We start from the raw sequence: 18,119 nt of genomic DNA, 5'->3' as shown, positions 1-18,119 counted from the left end.
AGGGGGCGGGAACTAGCGCGAAGACTTCCCGTCTATACCAAGATGGCTGCCACATTGGCGCTGTCATTTTGGTACAGGGCCGGGCGAAGCGCTTAGTTTGACCTGGTTGAAGCCAGAGTCGTTTTCTCTGGGGCTTCCTCGTGCTCGGCTCGTCCCCCCGAGCGGTCCTCGGGAATCCCTGGTGCCGCTCGGCGTCCTTACACTCTGCCGGGAGTCATGTCTTGGGCTGCGCGCCCGCCCTTCCTCCCCCAGCGGCATGCCGCAGGGCAGTGTGGGCCGGTGGGGGTGCGAAAAGAAATGCATTGTGGGGTCGCGTCCCGGTGGCGGCGGCGGCGGCCCTGGCTGGATCCCGCGGCGGCGGCGGCGGCGGCGGCGGCCGGAGGACAGCAGGCCCCGGAGCCGGAGCCGGGGGAGGCTGGACGGGACGGGATGGGCGACAGCGGGCGGGGTGAGTGAGCCCGCAGACGGGCCCGGGCGCCGAGACCCCGACGCCGGCGGCCCCTTCCCCCTCCCGGGCGCTCTCCCGGGCGCCCCCGCCCCCTTGTTTGTAAACACGCGTCCCCTCCTCCCGGGGGCCGCAGTGCCCTGCCCCCGGGGCGGGGCGGCCAGGGGGCGCTTCCGCTCTCCTAGTGGCGGCCGCCGGAGGCCCGGCTCCCCCGCGGTCCCCGGCGCAGGGCCCCAGTCCTCGAGCCTGAGGACCCTGGACGTTGGGAGGCGAGTTCCGCGCCCTCGGCGGGGTCTCTCCCCTGCACGTTCGGGCGGCGAGCTGGGAGTGCAGAGGCTGGCGGGTTCCCCCCACGTGCTGCCCCACCCACACGAGACGCGTCCGGCCTGGGGTGGCCAAATTCACTACTTGGAGCTTGCCTCTCGTCAGCTCTCCTCTCGTTTGTCAGCCCCCTCCTCCCACCACGATTAGGGGTTCAGCCCTTGTTTGGCAGTAGGCTGTCTGGACTTGGGAAGGGGTGAGATGGGGGCGCGGTGGGGAAATCAGAGAGAGAGAATGAAGTCTCCCGTTGGGTGATCCAAGACTCATTTTCTCTTTTTGTCTCTCCTGTCTCTGTGTGTCTGTGCCTGTGTGTACCCTCCCTCGCCCCCCAGACTCCCGGAGCCCAGACAGTTCCTCCCCAAATCCCCTTCCCCAGGGGGCCGCTCCCCCTTCTCCTCCAGGACCACCCTTGCCCCCTTCAGCAGCTGCGTCCCTTGGAGGTTCTGGGGCTCCACCACCACCCTCGATGCCACCCCCACCACTGGGCTCCCCCTTCCCAGTTATCAGCTCTTCCATGGGGTCCCCCGGCCTGCCCCCTCCAGCTCCCCCAGGATTCTCCGGGCCTGTCAGCAGTCCCCAGGTGAGAGGTCGTGACCACTTAACTGCCTCTCCACTTTCGTTTCCTTGTTTTCTTCCTGACCCTAGATCCTTGTATGAACTTCCCTGGTGCACTGAACTTCTAGTCTTGGCAGGCTTGTGGTCCTTGTGAAACCCCTGGCCCTTCCTGAGGTGCCACTGAGCTTTCAGTGCACGCCTCCTCGCCAGTGCTATAAAAGAACCTACTATTCTTGATGTCCGTTTTGTCTATCAGTGATTTTTTTGCCTTTTTGGTCCCATCTGCCCTTCTGAGATAAAAGCCCTTTGGGGCCGCTGTGTTGCACAGTTTCAGGGGACCGTTATGTCTTATCTCTTCGGGGTTGTGCTCCAGGGGTGGCCTTTCCCAGGCACGGCAGTGTAGTGTTCTTTGTAACGTGCGGTGCAGGGCCCTGCCTAGGTGGTAGAGAATGATGTCCGTCCCCTCTGAGAGATTATCCTTCCCAATGAGTCTCCCTGTGACTTCCCTATTTCCCCCATCCCAGATTAACTCAACAGTGTCGCTCCCTGGGGGTGGGTCTGGCCCCCCTGAAGATGTGAAGCCACCAGTCTTAGGGGTCCGGGGCCTGCACTGTCCACCCCCTCCAGGTGGCCCTGGGGCTGGCAAACGGCTATGTGCAATCTGCGGGGACCGAAGCTCAGGTATGGGGCTCAGAGGACTAGCAGGAAGGAAGAGAGTGTGTGTACCACGTACCATCATCTGGGGGATTCCCAGGGGCTCGTGAGGTTTTGTTTGAGCTAGTGAACTGGGAGAGGCGTGATGAGAATTGAGGAACCTCCAGCTTAGATTTGGGGTGGGGGTTGGTCAGAGGGGGAAGGGGACTGGGCTAGGGTTTTTGAACCCTGAGAAGAATGGAACTGTATCATCCCTCACATCCTGGTTCACTAAGTTTGCTGGGGGTAGGGTGGGCAGGAGGAGGTGGACAGGAGCCCTAGTGGCCCAGGGTGTGCGTGCAGTCTCACTGTCCCTCCTGTCGTCTCACAGGCAAACACTACGGGGTTTACAGCTGCGAGGGCTGCAAAGGCTTCTTCAAGCGCACCATCCGTAAGGACCTGACCTACTCGTGCCGGGACAACAAGGACTGCACGGTGGACAAGCGCCAGCGGAACCGCTGTCAGTACTGCCGCTACCAGAAGTGCCTGGCTACTGGCATGAAGAGGGAGGGTAAGGGCCTGCCCCAGGCCTCCCCTTGTGTCCTGTGGGAGGAGGGGGAGGGAGCACTTCCGGGTCCGCCCTCTCTGGAAGGCGGGGCCCCTCTCTCTCCTCCAGAGGGCGCTGTTTCACTCATCTCTCCCATGCACATTCGCTCTCCTCCCTGGTACCCCGATCTGGTCCCTTGAGTTTCCTTCTTAATGGTTCTGCCACTCTGGCCTGAACCTCTGACCACCACCCACCCCCCTCACCCCAGGCTGGTGCTAGGATCACTTTTACTTCTCCAGGATGGTTTCTCTAGCTCCCCCTCTCTAACCGGATTAGCTTTTCTTCTCTTTGAACCCACCTTCCACTCTGGCCTCTGTCTCCGTGGTATCTGTGTTGGCTTCTCCAAACTCTGGGACTGTGCTCTCTTAAACTGCAGCCTTTACTAAAAGACTCCCAAAACATCTTTCCTCTTTTTTCTCTCTGTTTTATCTTAGTCTGATTCTGAAATCCTGAGAGAGATGCTTTAGGGAGTTTATGTTGGTCACCTGCCTCATTTTAGAGAAGATGAGCTTGAAGCCTGGCTTTCCCAAGGTCATGCAACAAAAGAGTGACAGGTCTGGGATCAGAATCCATGTCCCTGAAGACCCAGGCCCAGTGCGCCTTCTCCTGCCACTTGGTTGAGTCGGAAGAACACCAGATTTGCAGTTAGGAACACTTAGGTTTACATGTATGATGTGCCATGTATTGTGTGAACTTGGACAAACTGTTTTAATGAACTGCCTCAAAATCAATATCTTTAAAAACGGGGTCAAGAGCTCACAGGGTGGTTATAAATACTGGAATGAATGTTAAAGCACGCTTGGCATGTTTTTTAGTATGTAGAAGGCCTTCTGTTTAAATGTTAGTTTTCTGCTAATTTCTCTGTCCACCTCTTTTACTTCTTGGAGTAGTCATCTGTTCTTTCATAACTCCTGTGTCTAGACTGCCACAAATATGCCGTGGTTTCAAGTGACTTCCCAAATTTCTATAAATATCTTCTGAGTTAGGCCAGGAGACCCCGATATGGCCCTAAGGACACTTTGGAATCTCCTCACGGCTGGCTACTGACTCTCCATTTTTCTCTCCTCCTTCCCCCTCCCCCTTAGCTGTACAGGAGGAGCGTCAGCGGGGGAAAGACAAAGACGGGGATGGGGAGGGTGCTGGGGGAGCCCCCGAGGAGATGCCTGTGGACAGGATCCTGGAGGCAGAGCTTGCTGTGGAGCAGAAGAGCGACCAGGGCGTGGAGGGTCCCGGGGGGACCGGGGGCAGCGGCAGCAGCGTGAGTGCGCTCCTTCCTGCTGGGGGTGGGGGGCCGCGGGCTAGGTCTGTGCTGTCTCCTGCTCCCATCCCTTCCCCTCACCACGACTTCACACTGCCGGGGGCTGGAAGTGCCCCCAGACATGGTCTCTCACATCTGAGGTGGGCATGGTAGCATTCTCTGTTCTCACTCCCAAAACAGCCACAGGCAAGTCCCAAATTAACAGTTGTCTTCCTGAATGCCAGAAGAGCAGGAGTGGGTTCAGAAGGGGCTTGAAGAGATAAGGTGCTGGTTTAGTCGCTAAGTTGTGTCCGACTTTGCGACCCCATGGACTGTAGCCCCCCGGGCTCCTCTGTCCATGGGATTTTCCAAGCAAGAGTACTGGAGTGGGTTGTCATTTCCTTCTCCAGAGGATCTTCCCCACCCAGGCACTGAACCTGGGTCTCCTGCTTTGCAGGTGGATTCTTTATCAACTGAGCCACCAGGGAACTGTCCAAAGGGTTTATGGTGGGGGGTTTCCCAGTGTGCTTCAAACCTCCTGTAACTCTGAGCCCTCATCCCTGCAGCCAAATGACCCTGTGACCAACATCTGCCAGGCAGCTGACAAACAGCTCTTCACGCTTGTTGAGTGGGCAAAGAGGATCCCCCACTTTTCCTCCTTGCCTCTGGATGACCAGGTCATATTGCTACGGGCAGGTCAGTGACCATGGACCCCTCAGACCTCTTGTCTTTGGACCCCTCTTGGACCTCCTGACCTTCAGGGACCCCAGAGACCTTACCTTGCATTTTCAGGGAGCCAGTCTCGTTGACCTCACCCCCTCTTCTCCCCTTCCCTCAATGTGCTCTCCATCCCGTGGCCTCGTCCCTGGCCCCTGACCCTTGTGGCACCCCACCCCCCGCCCCCCCAGGGTGGAACGAGCTGCTCATCGCCTCCTTCTCTCACCGATCCATCGATGTCCGAGACGGCATCCTCCTCGCCACAGGTCTCCACGTGCACCGCAACTCAGCCCATTCCGCAGGCGTGGGAGCCATCTTCGATAGGTCAGTGGCCCTCAGCTGGGCTGGCCTGGTGGTCGAGGGGGCGGGGCTATAGGCTGGTCCGTGTCCAAGGCTGGCTGAGCTGTGACCTTTGAGTGACCTGCAGGTCCCTCTCCAGGGTGCTGACAGAGCTAGTGTCCAAAATGCGGGACATGAGGATGGACAAGACAGAACTTGGCTGCCTGCGGGCAATCATTCTGTTCAATCCAGGTAAGAGGAGGGCTGCCCCTGTTCCTCAAGACCCAGGCAGCCTTGCAGCCGCCTCTTCTTCGGAGACTCCTCAGTTACCCAGCTGCCCCCCTCAACCTAGAAATCTCCCAGCTGACCAAGAGGAACCCACATTCGTTGAAAAACATCCCCTTTCCAGTCCCATCCCCGAGACCCTTTGTGCCCCGCTCCCCTGGCCAGGCATTTGGTGAAAGGTGTGCAGGTGGGGCCCAGAAGGAGCATCGTGTGGGCCCTGTCTCCGCATTTGTCCTGGTTTGATTGGCCCTCCTTCCTCTTCCTCCTCTCTTCCTGCCATCCCAGATGCCAAGGGCCTCTCCAACCCCAGCGAGGTTGAGGTCCTGCGAGAGAAAGTATATGCATCCCTGGAGACCTACTGCAAACAGAAGTACCCTGAGCAACAGGGCCGGTGAGATAGCGCTGAGGGGCCCCGGGCCCGCGCTGGGGTGGGGGTGCCACCGGGGCGTGTTCAGGGCCTGCGTGGCCCCAGCTCTTACTCAGCATCTCCCATGCCCTCAGGTTTGCCAAGCTGCTGCTGCGTCTTCCTGCTCTCAGGTCCATAGGCCTTAAGTGTCTAGAGCATCTGTTTTTCTTCAAGCTCATCGGCGACACCCCCATCGACACCTTCCTCATGGAGATGCTTGAGGCTCCCCACCAACTGGCCTGAGCCCACTCACAGACGTGCTGTTCCTCATGCTGGGGGAGGGCACAGCGGCGAGGGATTCTGGGCCTTGGGGCCGGGTGGGGAGGGACTGTGTTCCTAGAATCTTGATGGGAAGGAGGAGCACAGGGCAGAACTGAGGCCTCCAGGGGGTGTCCCTAAACCCTGCAAGGGTTTGCTTGAGGTCCCAAGTCAGAGGGACCCAGACCTGGTGGGCCTCTCCCTGCGGCGGCCTCGAGTCTCCGAGTTTGGCTCTGCCATGGTCTGGGGGGCTTTCAGAACTCCAGCCTGGAGTGGCCTCTCCTCCCCCAGCACAAAGCCCTGGCCTTGCTCCCAGGTCCTTGCTTCTTGTCGTCTTGCCTGACTCGGCATCCCCATCCGAAGAATGGAAAGAGAACTCCCGCAGAGATGGACGTTGGGGGGCAGGCCCCCCAAACTGATGGACATGGGAGGCAAGCTCTGACAGGCCTTCCTCTAACCCAGCCTGGCAGATGGGGGCTTCTCTGGAAGGAAGGGACCCTGTCACTGTCTCCTGGCCAGAGTCCTGTCTCACACTTCCCCACCTCCAGCAGTCAGACTGAAAAAGGTGGTGGTGGTGAAGGGGTGGTGGGAACCCATCTGCTATTTTTAATTTCCTCGAGGACAGAGACTTGCAGTTAGACTCAAAGAAGTACTGTACTTCCCCAGGTTGACTAAGAGATGCCAGTGGTGGAGGTGGTGTCTGGGAAAGGCAGGGGCCGGGGTGCTCTGGGTTCTCTGCGGCTCTTATGTCTGTCTTGGGGAAGGGGCCTGGGCTGAGGGCAGGGCCGGGGTGGTGAGTTGTCCTCAGGCCTTTCCCGTTTCAGCTCCCCCTGCAGCCCCGGGCTCACCCCGCAGAGCCTGGGACACTGAGTGTCAGGGCCTGATTGAGGGGAGATGGCCGGCCTGCGGAGGTGGGGTGCTGGGGCTGCATGACTTCTGCCCGGCGGCTCTTCTCTCCGGGGTTCTCTTCCCCTGTCTTTCACTCACATAAAATCGCTTTCAAATTAAAATCGCTGTTTTCTGGACCGAGGTGACTGTCTTGGGGGTGGGGAGGAACGCCGCCCCTGGCCGCGGGTGGGAGGGTATCCGGTGGGGCGTGCTCCCTGGACGCCGCTGCGGCCGCCGCCGTAGTTCCCTGGGGCTGGGAGGCGGGCGCGGGGGTGGGGGGACACAAGGCGCGCTTTGTGGCGAGGGAGGGGGCCGAGGGTGCGCCGGCCGGGGCGGGGCGGCCGTGGAGGAGGGCGGCCGGCTCTCAAAGGCTCCTTGTTCCCCGGCGCCCTCCCAGCGCCAGCGGGCGGCGGCGCCTCGGCTCGCTCCGGGCGGCCCTCCGGCCACGCCACGGGCTCCGGGCAGACCCGGCGCCGTGCCCGCCCGTGGGGGCGCCCTGGGCGTAGAGCGCCGAGGCCTCCTCCGGCGTTGCCCGCCTGGAGGCGGCCTCGTCCCCGAGTGACCCCGATTCCCGGACTCTGCCAACCCGTGTGGCCGCCCCCCGCCGCCCCCCTCCCCGACTGGATGCCTCTCCACCTGGGCTCCAGGACGCCCTTACGTGGTGCCCTCCCCTCCATCCCCTGGGACCCGATCAGCCTGTATGTGTGTCTGTCCAGTCTCGGGCCTCCCCTCTAGCGCACCCCCGCCCAGCCTTGACGCCCCCGCCCCCCACGCTGCCCGCGGCCGTCGGGTTGCAGGTCCCCAGTCGCTATCTATAGCGGTGTCTATAAATACCCAGCTCCGGGCCGGGCTCTGTAATTACAGCGGGCGGGCCGGGCAGAGGGGAAATAATTATGGAGACCAGATGGGGTGAGGGGAGGTAGCGACCCCTGGGCCCGTCTCTCCCCTCCCACTACATCCCGCCCCGGACTCTGCTGAAAAGGGGCTCTGGGTCTCCAAGGGGGAGGATTGGGGGAGGGGTCTTGTGACTGGACCTCTGGGTCCCCCCAAAGTAGACTAGGGAAGAGATATTGGGGTTCCCCGAAAAGAGCATCCTAAAGTACAGGCCACTGAGTCCCTGCGAGAAGCAGAGGAGAGCAGCCCGAGGGCTGCGAGGGAGGGTTCCCGTTCGCGCCCCCCCCCAACCAGGTGGAGATAGGGGGTGGGGTTTCCCTTGGTGGCTGTGGGCGGGCGGTTGGAGGCGGGGGCTGGGCCGGGGGCGGGAGCGAGCTGGGGGCTCTGGGCCGCTAGGGTGGCCGGGGACACACAGGAGCGGCGGCCACCGAGGAGGGAACAGCGCCGGAGCCCCGACGGCGCCCCACTTAATGGAGCTGGGTCCCTGAGAGCCGTGGCCACCCGGCAGCCTCCGACTTCCCCAGGAGCCCGGCGTGCTCGCTCTCTTGCAGCCTCGGGGTACCCAGCGCCACCGGCGTCCCCTGGTCCCCGGGACCGGGCGTTCCGGGTGCCAGCCATGGAGCGGTGCAGCCGCTGCCATCACCTCCTGCTGCTGGTGCTGCTATTGCTGTGGCTGAGCGCCGCCCCCGCCTGGGCAGGTAAGCGGAGTCCCAACGCCTGGGTCGTCGGAATCAGGCTGGAGGTCCGCATGTCCTCGGGACAGGGGACAGCGGATATGTAGGGACGAGGGGGGACGCTTCTGGGTCTGAGAATGGGATTTGGGGCGGTCAAGGGTCCAGGCTGGAGGGCAGGACACCTGGGTCCCTTGGAGCCAGAATGGAGATTTGTTTTCCTCTCTGAAGTGACCAGGGGAGGGCAGGTAAGGCTGAATGGTGGAGGGTCACTGAGTGGGGCTGGATGCTGGGGTCCTCCAGCAGGGCCAGTGTGGTCCAGCCAGGTGCTGGAGTCAGGGGCAGATGCGAGTGTTGATGGATGGGAGGTGCATGTCTGTCTTCTTCCTGCCCACATCTGTGGGGTGTGAGGGCGAGCATCCTTGGATAGGAGCAGAGCCCAGTAGGTAGAGAAAGAAGGGGTACCTGGACTGTTTGTCTCACTGGTTCCCCCGACAGGATCCCCTTCCCCCTCCGTGCCCTCGATCCTGCCACGCGGCTGGCTCTGGGGAGCCGTGGGGCTGACTGCCAACAGGACGGCCGCTGGACAGGCCAGGATCAGGTGTCTGAGGCGGGAGCCAACGCTCTGCATTCCTGCCCTGCCCCTCCCCCTCTGCCCAGCCGGGCTCCCCTGGGACTCTGGCCTCCACAATCCCAACCTTTTCCTTCTTTTCCCCGGGATCCAGAAGTCCTGGCTCTGGGGAAAGGGGGTTTGACGTCGGAGAGGAGGAGGCTGAGAGTACCTGGGTACTAGGCAGGCTGGAGTAAGCCCCCCCACCGCAAACCCTGGAGACTGATTGGCATATAACTTGACTATTTATTTCTTCTGGTCAGAAAAGCAGCATCAAGGATTTAGATTAGATTTCGGAAGGAAGAACTTTCAAGACAGGAGGAGCTCAGGGACAGAAAATTGAAGTACGGGATGTCTGTAGACCCTAGGAGTTTTTTTTAGAGAGAAAAGGGATCCTTTAACGTGGAGGCAGGGAGGTGGCTGAGATGACTCTCTCTTATTTGGGGGCTGAGTGGGTAGAGGTGGGACTCTGGAGGGAAGTGGGTTAGTGTGGAATTCATCAGAACTGGGCAGAGTGGTGGGGGTGATGGGGTCACCAGTGGGGAGATTGGGGCAGACTGAGGCCAGAGCCAGGGGGGCCCCTATGTGACATGAAGTAGGAAGCCGGGTGGGCAGACCTGTGGCTAGGCCGTCTATAGGGTTGAGCTGGACTCTCCTGGGGTTTGGTAGAGGGTGGGGGCCCCTGAGGTCTCCTTGGCCTGGGGTCTCTGTGAGTCTCTGTGTCTCTGTCTTACTTACCCTTCGTCTCTCAAAGCGGCCCTTGTGTGTTGATGTTTGCGGAGCTGCCACACGCGGGGGCCAGGCTAGGGCAGGGAGGTGGGAGGGGGCAAGGCCGTGGTTTCCCGGCTTCTGGACTCAAAGGGCCTTTTCTCTGCCTGCCCGCCCCACCTCACCCACCCCACCCAGCTCTGCGCTCCTGATCTCTCTGGCCCCTGCCCTGCCCCACACTTCTCTGAAAGTTTTGCTGGAACTTTCTTTGGTTTTCTTCCAATCTGGAACTGATGGTGTGAGCAGCGTGTGTTTGGGGGAGTGAGGGAGAAAGAGGTGACCTCTGTCTCCTGGGGAGTTTGAGCCCTCGGAAGCCGAGTTCTAGGTGGACAGGGCTGGTGGCCTGGCTCTAGAATCTTTGGGCCACGGGTGGCGGGGGTGGTAGGGCAGGGTCGAAGATCCAGGTGTGGGGAGCTTGCCCGGGTTTTGGGCAGAGGACTCTGATGGGATCTGCAGATGTGTGGCTCTGGGCCCTGGATCTGCTCCGGCTCTGCGTGGCAGCTTCAGGCTCCCCGTGTGCCCCCCCACCCCAGCCCATCTCCCCAGCCAGGGGCACAGGCTCCGGGGCTGGCTCCTTCTTGTATCTCCTTTCTCTGTGTGGTCGGAGTGGCCCCCGCCTCCCCCAAACACGGGGCCTGCAGCAGCTTGACGCCCCCTCTCCATAGAGCTGCCTGTCTACCCCCTCCCTGGTGGCCCCCAGCCCCTCCCGTGCCCAGGATGATGGCTTGCCCAGATGTTGTTTATGCTGGAGACACTGGACAGAGGCCAGAGACCCAGAGACCGAGAGGAAGGAAGAGCCAGAGAAAGGAAAAGATGGGTAGAGGGCGAGGGAAGCAGAGGAAGATGGAAGAACCAGAGAGAGAGACCAACAGATACGGAGACCGACAGAGCACGTGAAGGGGAGGCAGGTGGAGAGTTGGAGGAGAGAGATGAATAGAGAGACTTCCCTGGTGGTCCCGTGGTTAAGGGGGCACGGGTTTGATCCCCGCTGGGCAAATAGGGTCCTACATGCCAAGCGGCACAGCCAGAAAGTAAATAATAAACTGATTAAAATAGTTACTCGGGCTTTCTTTAAAAAAAAAAGAAAGACAGAATAGAGATTCATAGGCTGAGAGATGGAGACAGGGAGAGCGTGAGGAAGGCCGAGGCTGGGAGGAGGGGTGGTGGTGGGCATGGAGCTGAGTGCAGGCCCAGTGCTGCCTTTGTACAGGTGACTTGGTTTCCCATCCATGCATGCTCTTTTCAGAAGCGTGGAAGGGCGAGGTTGACTTACATCCTGCAGGGAGTTTGAGCCCCAGGAACCTGATCTCTAGACCCCCAAAGTCCCCTGTGCGTGCCCCCCTGGGAGTGCGCGCCTTGCCCTGACCCTCACAAACTCTCCCAGGCACAGCCCCCGTGGACGTGCTTCGGGCCCTGAGGTTCCCCGCCCTCCCTGACGGTGTCCGGAGGGCAAGAGGTATCTGTCCAGCTGATGTGGCCTACCGAGTGTCCCGACCCGCCCAGCTCAGTGCACCCACCCGTCAGCTCTTTCCAGGTATGGGTGACCTACCGAAGCAGGGATAACTGCGGGCGAGGCCGGGGGGTGGGATCAGAGGGGAAGGGGTTGATGGCTCACCTTGCCTCTCCCTCCCGCTGTGTGTCTGTGTCCCAGGAGGCTTTCCCAAAGATTTCTCTCTGCTGACTGCGGTCCGGGCCCGCCCGGGCCTCCAGGCGCCCCTCCTGACCCTCTACAGTGCCCAGGGCGTCCGGCAGCTGGGCCTGGAGCTCGGCCGACCTGTCCGCTTCCTGTACGAGGACCAGACTGGGCGGCCGCAACCGCCGGCTCAGCCTGTCTTCCGAGGCCTCAGCCTGGCGGATGGCAAGTAAGTCAGTGCACTCCTCTGGCCTGTCAGGACTGTCTCTTAGGAGCTCCCCTCTGGTTCCTGCTCCCAGAACGCCCACCCCCTAATCCTTGTTGTTCAGTAGCTAAGTCGTTTCTGACTCTTTGTGACCCCTTGACTGCAGCATGCCGGGCTTCCCTGTCCTTCACCATCTCCTGGAGCTTGCTCAAACTCATGTCCATTGAGTCGGTGATGCCCTCCAACCATCTCATCCTCTGTCACCCACTTCTCCTCCTGCCTTCAATTTCCGCCCCCTAATCTAGGAAATCCCTTTGGGCCACCACTCGCTTACCCACTGCCCAAACTTTAGTCAAGTCTCTTCTAGCCCAGAGTTTGGGCTTCAGAGATTAAATCCTGGTGCGTAGGACTACCTTGTACCTTGGGCAAGTTACTCGAGTGTTTTTTTTTTCTTTTATTCATTTTTATTAAACAAACTTTTGATTTTATATTGGAGTATAGCCAATTAACAATGTTGTGATAGTTTCCGGTAGATAGCAAAGGGACTCAGCCATACATATCTGCTTGACTTTTTTGAGACTTGGTTTCTATGTCTGAAAAATAGGGATAGTAGAATTATGAAAATCAAATGAGAAAGTGATTGCATGGTGCCTGGGGTGTTGTAAGCACCCAGTAAATGGTAGCTACTGTGACTGCTACTGTGTTACCATTGGTTTGTCAGCCTTTTCATCAGCAGCTCCCCAGCTCTCGTGACTTTCCTCCCGTCAGTCAGTCACTGGAACCTCTCCCCACTCCCATGACCAGGTGGCACCGTGTGGCTGTGGCTGTGAAGGGCCAGTCTGTCACCCTCATAATTGACTGTAAGAAGCGAGTCACTCGACCCCTCCCCCGGAGCGCCCGTCCAGTACTGGACACCCGGGGCGTGATCATCTTCGGTGCTCGGATCCTGGATGAGGAAGTCTTTGAGGTAACCGCAGCAACTAGAGAGAGGACGCTGGTCCTGTATCTGCGTTCACTCCCCTCCTGACCTCAGTACTCCATCTTCCTGTGTCTTGACCCTTCACTTTTCCTTTCATAAATGTCTATTTCTACTTCCTCTCTTTAGGACTACTTTTTTTTTTTGTAGAATTAAGTGCCCGTTTATATGGCAGGATTGTCCATAGTCATTTATTCCGTCAGGCCGTTTTCATTAGTCTACCCATCCATCCACTCCCTCAACTGATCCATCCACCCATCCATCCACCCATCTGTTCATTTACATACTCACCCACCTACTCAAGCATTTGGGCTTGTATTCTCCCACCTGCCTGTTCTTCCCCTGCTTAGCCACTCCTTCCTCTAAACCACCCATCTATTCATCTGTCCTTCCGTCCATCCATCCATCCGAAGTCATGCATCCATCTACTCATTCATCCATCTGCTCATCCACCCTATCTGCATGTGCATGGAAGGACACATGCAGGCATCCCGTTTACCCACCCATCTCTTCAACCCCCGACTCTCCATCCAGCCATTTCTTCACTTCTTCCATCTACTTCCATTTCTATCTACTCTATGCCTCTCATTTTCCTCTGTATCAGTCCACCCATACATACATTCACTCACTCATCATCCATCCACCCTCTCATTCAGTCAAGTGTCTGAGCCCCCATTCACCCACCCAGCCATCTATCCATCTACCCATCCATCCGTCCAGGCACCCACCCAGCCAGTCAATGTTTTCTGAATACCTGCTGGCTCAGAGCCAAGGGGAACGCCGAAGAATATCATCAGATCTCTATCATCCCAAGTTCTGCTCTGGAGTTGAGACAGTATTCCCAAGCTATAACCCACCCCCGAACAGGGTTTGCTCAGTACCACATGTGGGCACAAGTATATGCCATTGGAAATCATAATTGGCTTCCTCCCATTTCTAGAGGTCCAGAGAATTCTTATCATCACTGCATTGGAAGGTCAAAGCAACTAAGGTTGGGTCTCCAACCTTAGGTCTCCAGAAGCCACTGTAAACAGGCTCATGCATGATCACATGAGCAGGGTGTAGGCCAAGAGCTGAACTTAGGGTGGAAGGCTTGAAGTCTAGTCCTGATTCTACCACTTGGCGTGACCTTGGGCCAGTCATCATCCCTTGGAACTTTATGAATTCACTGTGCTTGGAAAATGAGCATGAAGATCCTTGTCCTGCTGACTCTGATCCTTGTCCAGCTGTCTAGTTGTTGTGAAGGTTCAATGGGATTATGAGAGAAGGTCCTTTGAGACCTGGAAAGAAACCATGCATGTGGGCGGGCTGGTGCTGGCTGTCTCCATCATGTAGTCTAACCTCTGACCCATGTCCCAGGCTCTATGCTGCGTCTCTCTGAAGCCCTCTCCACCTGCCTCCATTCCTGTCCCTTCCTCTTTGCAGGGTGATATTCAGGAGCTTTCCATCATCCCGGGAGTGCAAGCTGCCTACGAATCCTGTGACCAGAAGGAGCTGGAGTGCGAGGGGGGTTGGAGGGAGAGACCTCAGAGACAGCCATCTCACAGAACGCAGAGATCTCCGAAGCAGCAACCACCAAGACTTCACAGGCCACAAAACCAGGAACCCCAGGCACAGGTGAGGGAGCTGGGTGCACCCCAAACTGCAGCACGCCCCGGGGAGGGAAGCCGCCACCACAGTGCCCCAGGGGAATTCCCCCAATGGCCCAGAGCCCCCGTCCAATGTTGGGCTCCTGTTCTCCCCCCCAGTACCCCCTCCCCAACCATCCCCTCTATTGCCATCACCCTGCCCTCCTCCCAGTCCTCATTCATCAACCTTTTTATTTTCATTTAAAAATAAAAAGTCGTTATGAAGAATTCGTGGCTGGGCACTGTGTCCCCTGCTTGTGTCTCCTCCTCTGCTAGTCTTCCTGGAACTGTGTCCTTGGGTTTTCCATCTCTTCCTTGAATTAAGAGATTGGGAGGCCATGGAGGGTGGGGGTGAGAATTGGGGGATGTGGGCAGAGGTTGGGAGAGCTGAGGAGGGAGAGACAGAGACAGGAGAAGTTGAACTGAGGAGACCCAGGAAGAGATGTGGAGAAGGAGTAGGAGGTAGAGGCCTGTGCAAGCTAGCGGGCAGGGCCCTGTCTCTGGCCCCTGCTTGCCCCAGGAGGGGCAGGATCGGGGGCTGTTGGTGGGGGTGGAGGGAAGGGCAGGGAGGCTCTGAGTGGGGTGGAGTCCTGACAGCTAGAGTGACAAGTGTGATCTGGGGTCAGTGGTCTGAAGGTTGGAGGCTCAATCTCTTAATCATGTCTGCTTCTGTCCCACATTCGGGACTCACCCCCCTTCCCACCCCGCTTCCCCACCCCCCTTCCCATCCTCCTCCCCACCCCCCTTCCCATCCTCCTCCCCACCCTGCTTCCCATCCTCCTCCCCACTCCCCTTCCCATCCTCCTCCCCACCCCCCTCCTCACCCCCATCTCTCTCCTGACTCCTATCCCTCCATCATCCCCAACTCCCATCCACCTCCTCTTCCCCCTCCTCCCCCCACCCCTTCCCACTGCCCCTCCCCCAACCCCAGTCCACTGAGTCTCTCTACTATGACTACGAGCCCCCCTATTATGATGTGATGACTACGGGCACCACCCCTGATTATCAGGTAAACTTGAGGGACCCCTTCCCTTGCCCTGTTCTCCCCACCAACCCCTTGCAAACATCTAAGACACGGTCCTCCCCTTCCCACTTTGGGGAGAGCCACCTTGTATCTAGATTAAGGGCGTGTGCTCACTGGCCCTCCCGTGTCTCTCCACTGCAGCGACCTCCAAGCCCCAACCACAGGGCTCCCCCTCCCCCCAGGGGGCGTCGGACCCCTCCCCGAAAGCCTGCCCCTCCTGCCAAGAGGTCAGCAGCCCGGCAGGCGTCCCCCTCACCAGGCCAGAGGCCTTCTCGAAGTGGAGGTTCCAGCCCAGCCCGGGGCCAGCCTCCCCTCTCCCGGCACCCAGCTCAGCAGGCAGCTCCCCCCACTGCCCGGGGCCCCCCCAGGACCAGAGGCAGCGGTTACCGGCAGGTAGAGCCGGGGCATCCAGATCTCTGCCCCCGAACCTCTCTGACCTCAGAGATTCACTCTCCCTAAACTGTACCCCCTCCAAAGGGGCTGCAAGATCTGAGATTGCCCCCACCCCCCAGCACAGACAGATGCTGCCCTCAGGACGGGCCAGGACGGGCTGCTGCTTGGCCTCCCTTACCGCTAACCTCTTTCCTCCTTCCCGCCCTCTGCTCCTCTCCCCTCGCTTCCCCTTGGGGGTAGGACCCCACCCCAGGTGAAGAGGAAGGAATCCTGGAGTCAAGCCCTTTGCCACCCCCTGAGGAGGTAACTCCATCCCCACCCTCGCCCCAGCTAGGGGTGGTGGGCGTCTGTGACCTGCTCCCCTTGCCCTAGGTCGTCTTGATGAACCAGCCCCTCTTCTGGCCGGAGGGTTCTTTGTCACCTTGTTCACGATGCTCTGTCTCCTGGTTACTCCAGATCTTTGAGTCTGCTTGTCTCTCAGGACAGCCATTTTTCTCCAGTGTCCATGTCTCCTGCCATGATTCTTTGGCTCTAGGGTCATCCCCTTCCATGTTGACGTTAATGGTTGTACTTCTGTCACATTTCTGTTCCCAGGAGCCATTTTTTGTCCAACCCTGTCACTTTTTGTCTTTCCACCAATTTCTTTGGTCATTCCTTGGGCCCTTTCTTCCATCGTTATGTCCATGGACTGTCCACTCTGTGTCCAGCCCTCCGGCCACCCTTCTCGTTACCCCTCATTTCTTCCAACCACACCCACTTTCTGGACCTCTCTCCTTGTTGGGGGCCTTTGATGGCCATCCCCCTTCTCTACAATGGCTCCCCTTGCTCTTCTTGGGAGGAAAATGGCCCCCATCACCCTCAGTACCCCTTGGGCTGGAAGTCGTCACACCCTGGGGTCCAGGGGAGACCTCCTCTTAGCCCTAACGCCCCCGTCTACCCCTCTCCCTCCCCACCCCCGGGAAGGAGCAGACAGATCTCCAGGTCCCCCCCACAGCTGACAGGTTCCTGACAGAGGAGTATGGGGAGGGTGGCACAGAGCCCCCAGCAGGGCCCTACGATTACACCTATGCCTATGGGGACGATTACCACGAGGAGACGGAGCTTGGCCCTGCCCTGTCTGCCGAGACAGCCCGCTCGGAAGCCGTAAGTCCGAGAAGCTCCTCTTTCACGCTTGACCTCCAGCGGGAATCGCTTCCTGTTTTCTTTGGTTGTTGTCTGTCTTCTGAGAGCTACTTCCCACCGGTGATTTACCATTTTTTGTTCACGTGGATTGTATCTGTTGCTTGAAAAGATTACTCCCTGCCTTCCCTTGTCAAATGTCTTACTCTGTGACTCCTTATGGTTCCTTCTGTCTGAAGCATTTGGTTTTTTTTTTCCAATCCTATGGCCACTTCCTGTCTTTCTTGGTCCCTTCCTATCTCCATCAAGCTGGATTTCATAGGCCTTTGGGTCATAAGCCCCTGTCGTATGTCCATTTTCAATCTGTCTCCATCATTTCTTCTTGATCCAAACCATTTCTTATCCATGTTGCTGCCAAACAATCTAACTTTCTCTGTCACATTTTCTAAGCTACAGGCCACTTCCTGTCTGTCCCCTCTGCTCCCAGTCATGACATCCGTTTGGGTGACTGTGTCAGACTGGACTGGAGGGGACTTATTCTTTGTGTTTCTGCTCTAGTTTTTCATGCTGTTTTATCCTTTGATAATAAGCCACTTCGTATGTGTCTCCAATCATCCAAATCATAAAGTTTCCATTGTGGGTCTAGATATTTATCATGGCCACTTGCTGTGTGTATGTTTTCTGGAAGATGTGTGTTTGCTGGAAGAATTGTCTTTCTTTGTCATTATCCATTTCCCAGAGTCACTTTCTGTCTGTTTTGTGAATTTCTTTTCTTTCTTGGTTGTGGCAGCCATATTGTTTTGAAGGTCCACTTCCTGGATCCTCTTTCCTTGGCTGCTTCCTGTCTGTCCCACCACTTCCTGTTTATCTGGTTCATTTTCTAACCATCTTGGCCGTGTTTGATTTTTCTTGGCCCTGGTATCATTCTTGCTTCCAAGAGTTTGTCCCTTTGTTCTGTCTCCCTTAATTGTGCCCTGTGTCTTCAGCCACTCCCTGTCAGTGGGGTATTTCCTGTGCTCACTTCATCTTTTGCCTGCGTTGCGGTCAGAGCTCTCTCCCCAACCCTGCTGCCTCATTCCACCCTCCGTGCTCTAATATTGCCACCCTTGACCCTCTGCTGCCTTTCCCTTATGCCGGATACTTAGGATTGATCTGGGACATGGGAGAGTTTGGAAAATGATCGTTACTGTTCGGTCAGGATGGAGGTAGAGGGGGGCATTTTGAAGATCTTTGTTGAGAGAGTCAGGGGACGTGTTGAATAAATATCCCCCAATCTCCCTGTCCCTATCTTGGTTGTGGCCCCAGAGCTGGGGGTGGGCATTTGACTGGAAGTGTGGAAGGGAGGCTACTGGTAGGCTTGAAGTTTAAATGAGGGTTAGAGGAAGGGTGTAGCTTCCATGCTGGGAGCGGCGCTGGAAGGAGCTGAGGGGCTCCGTGCTGGGGCTTGAGTAACTGAGCCCGAATTGTATTTTTTCAAAATCCAGTTATAAGCTCTAAGTTGGAGGTATCAGTGGGGACTGCTCTCCAAATATACTTAGAGTATGAATGTCTAATCTCTGGGGAGTTT

General features: G+C 58.0%; 2 protein-coding genes across 6 annotated transcripts in view; both read left to right on the top strand.

Annotated features, from left to right (window-relative positions):
• Window positions 1-32: 32 nt before the first annotated feature.
• On the top strand, window positions 33-6,768 carry RXRB (retinoid X receptor beta). 2 transcript variants are annotated; one of them, XM_027525160.1, is made up of 10 exons: window positions 33-448; window positions 1,099-1,346; window positions 1,846-2,002; window positions 2,346-2,525; window positions 3,647-3,819; window positions 4,365-4,494; window positions 4,707-4,839; window positions 4,955-5,046; window positions 5,365-5,470; window positions 5,581-6,768. In XM_027525160.1, exons 1-10 carry the CDS (start codon window positions 217-219, stop codon window positions 5,726-5,728), a joined length of 1,599 nt encoding a protein of 532 aa, XP_027380961.1. In that variant the 5' UTR covers window positions 33-216; the 3' UTR covers window positions 5,729-6,768. The 2 variants fall into 2 exon arrangements, with proteins under 2 accessions (XP_027380961.1, XP_027380960.1); XM_027525159.1 differs by having other exon boundaries at window positions 4,943-5,046.
• Window positions 6,769-7,930: 1,162 nt separating this feature from the next.
• COL11A2 (collagen type XI alpha 2 chain) overlaps window positions 7,931-18,119 on the top strand; it is a 29,770-nt gene continuing 19,581 nt past the window's right edge. The window contains exons 1-8 of one of the 4 annotated variants that reach the window (XM_027525114.1): window positions 7,931-8,223; window positions 10,959-11,108; window positions 11,226-11,436; window positions 12,217-12,379; window positions 13,814-14,005; window positions 14,948-15,025; window positions 15,674-15,736; window positions 16,397-16,576. In XM_027525114.1, the coding sequence (XP_027380915.1) occupies window positions 8,142-8,223; window positions 10,959-11,108; window positions 11,226-11,436; window positions 12,217-12,379; window positions 13,814-14,005; window positions 14,948-15,025; window positions 15,674-15,736; window positions 16,397-16,576 (1,119 nt within the window). In that variant the 5' untranslated portion in view covers window positions 7,931-8,141. The remainder of the gene's footprint in view (window positions 8,224-10,958; window positions 11,109-11,225; window positions 11,437-12,216; window positions 12,380-13,813; window positions 14,006-14,947; window positions 15,026-15,673; window positions 15,737-16,396; window positions 16,577-18,119) is intronic. The other 3 variants (XM_027525115.1, XM_027525116.1, XM_027525117.1) reach the window with 3 other exon arrangements.

The sequence above is a fragment of the Bos indicus x Bos taurus genome, chromosome 23, assembly GCF_003369695.1.
Source record: "Bos indicus x Bos taurus breed Angus x Brahman F1 hybrid chromosome 23, Bos_hybrid_MaternalHap_v2.0, whole genome shotgun sequence".
Lineage (NCBI taxonomy): Eukaryota > Metazoa > Chordata > Mammalia > Artiodactyla > Bovidae > Bos > Bos indicus x Bos taurus.
The sequence above is the reverse complement of the archived record's forward strand: the minus strand, read 5'-3'. Positions and strand labels throughout refer to the sequence as shown.

Coding starts and splice junctions, on each gene's coding strand:
- RXRB (XM_027525159.1), top strand. CDS start 217: ATGTCTTGGGCTGCGCGCCCGCCCTTCCTCCCCCAGCGGCATGCCGCA. Junction 1,347..1,845: donor GGCCTGTCAGCAGTCCCCAG/GTGAGAGGTCGT, acceptor CCCCCATCCCAG/ATTAACTCAACAGTGTCGCT. Junction 5,047..5,364: donor AATCATTCTGTTCAATCCAG/GTAAGAGGAGGG, acceptor CTGCCATCCCAG/ATGCCAAGGGCCTCTCCAAC.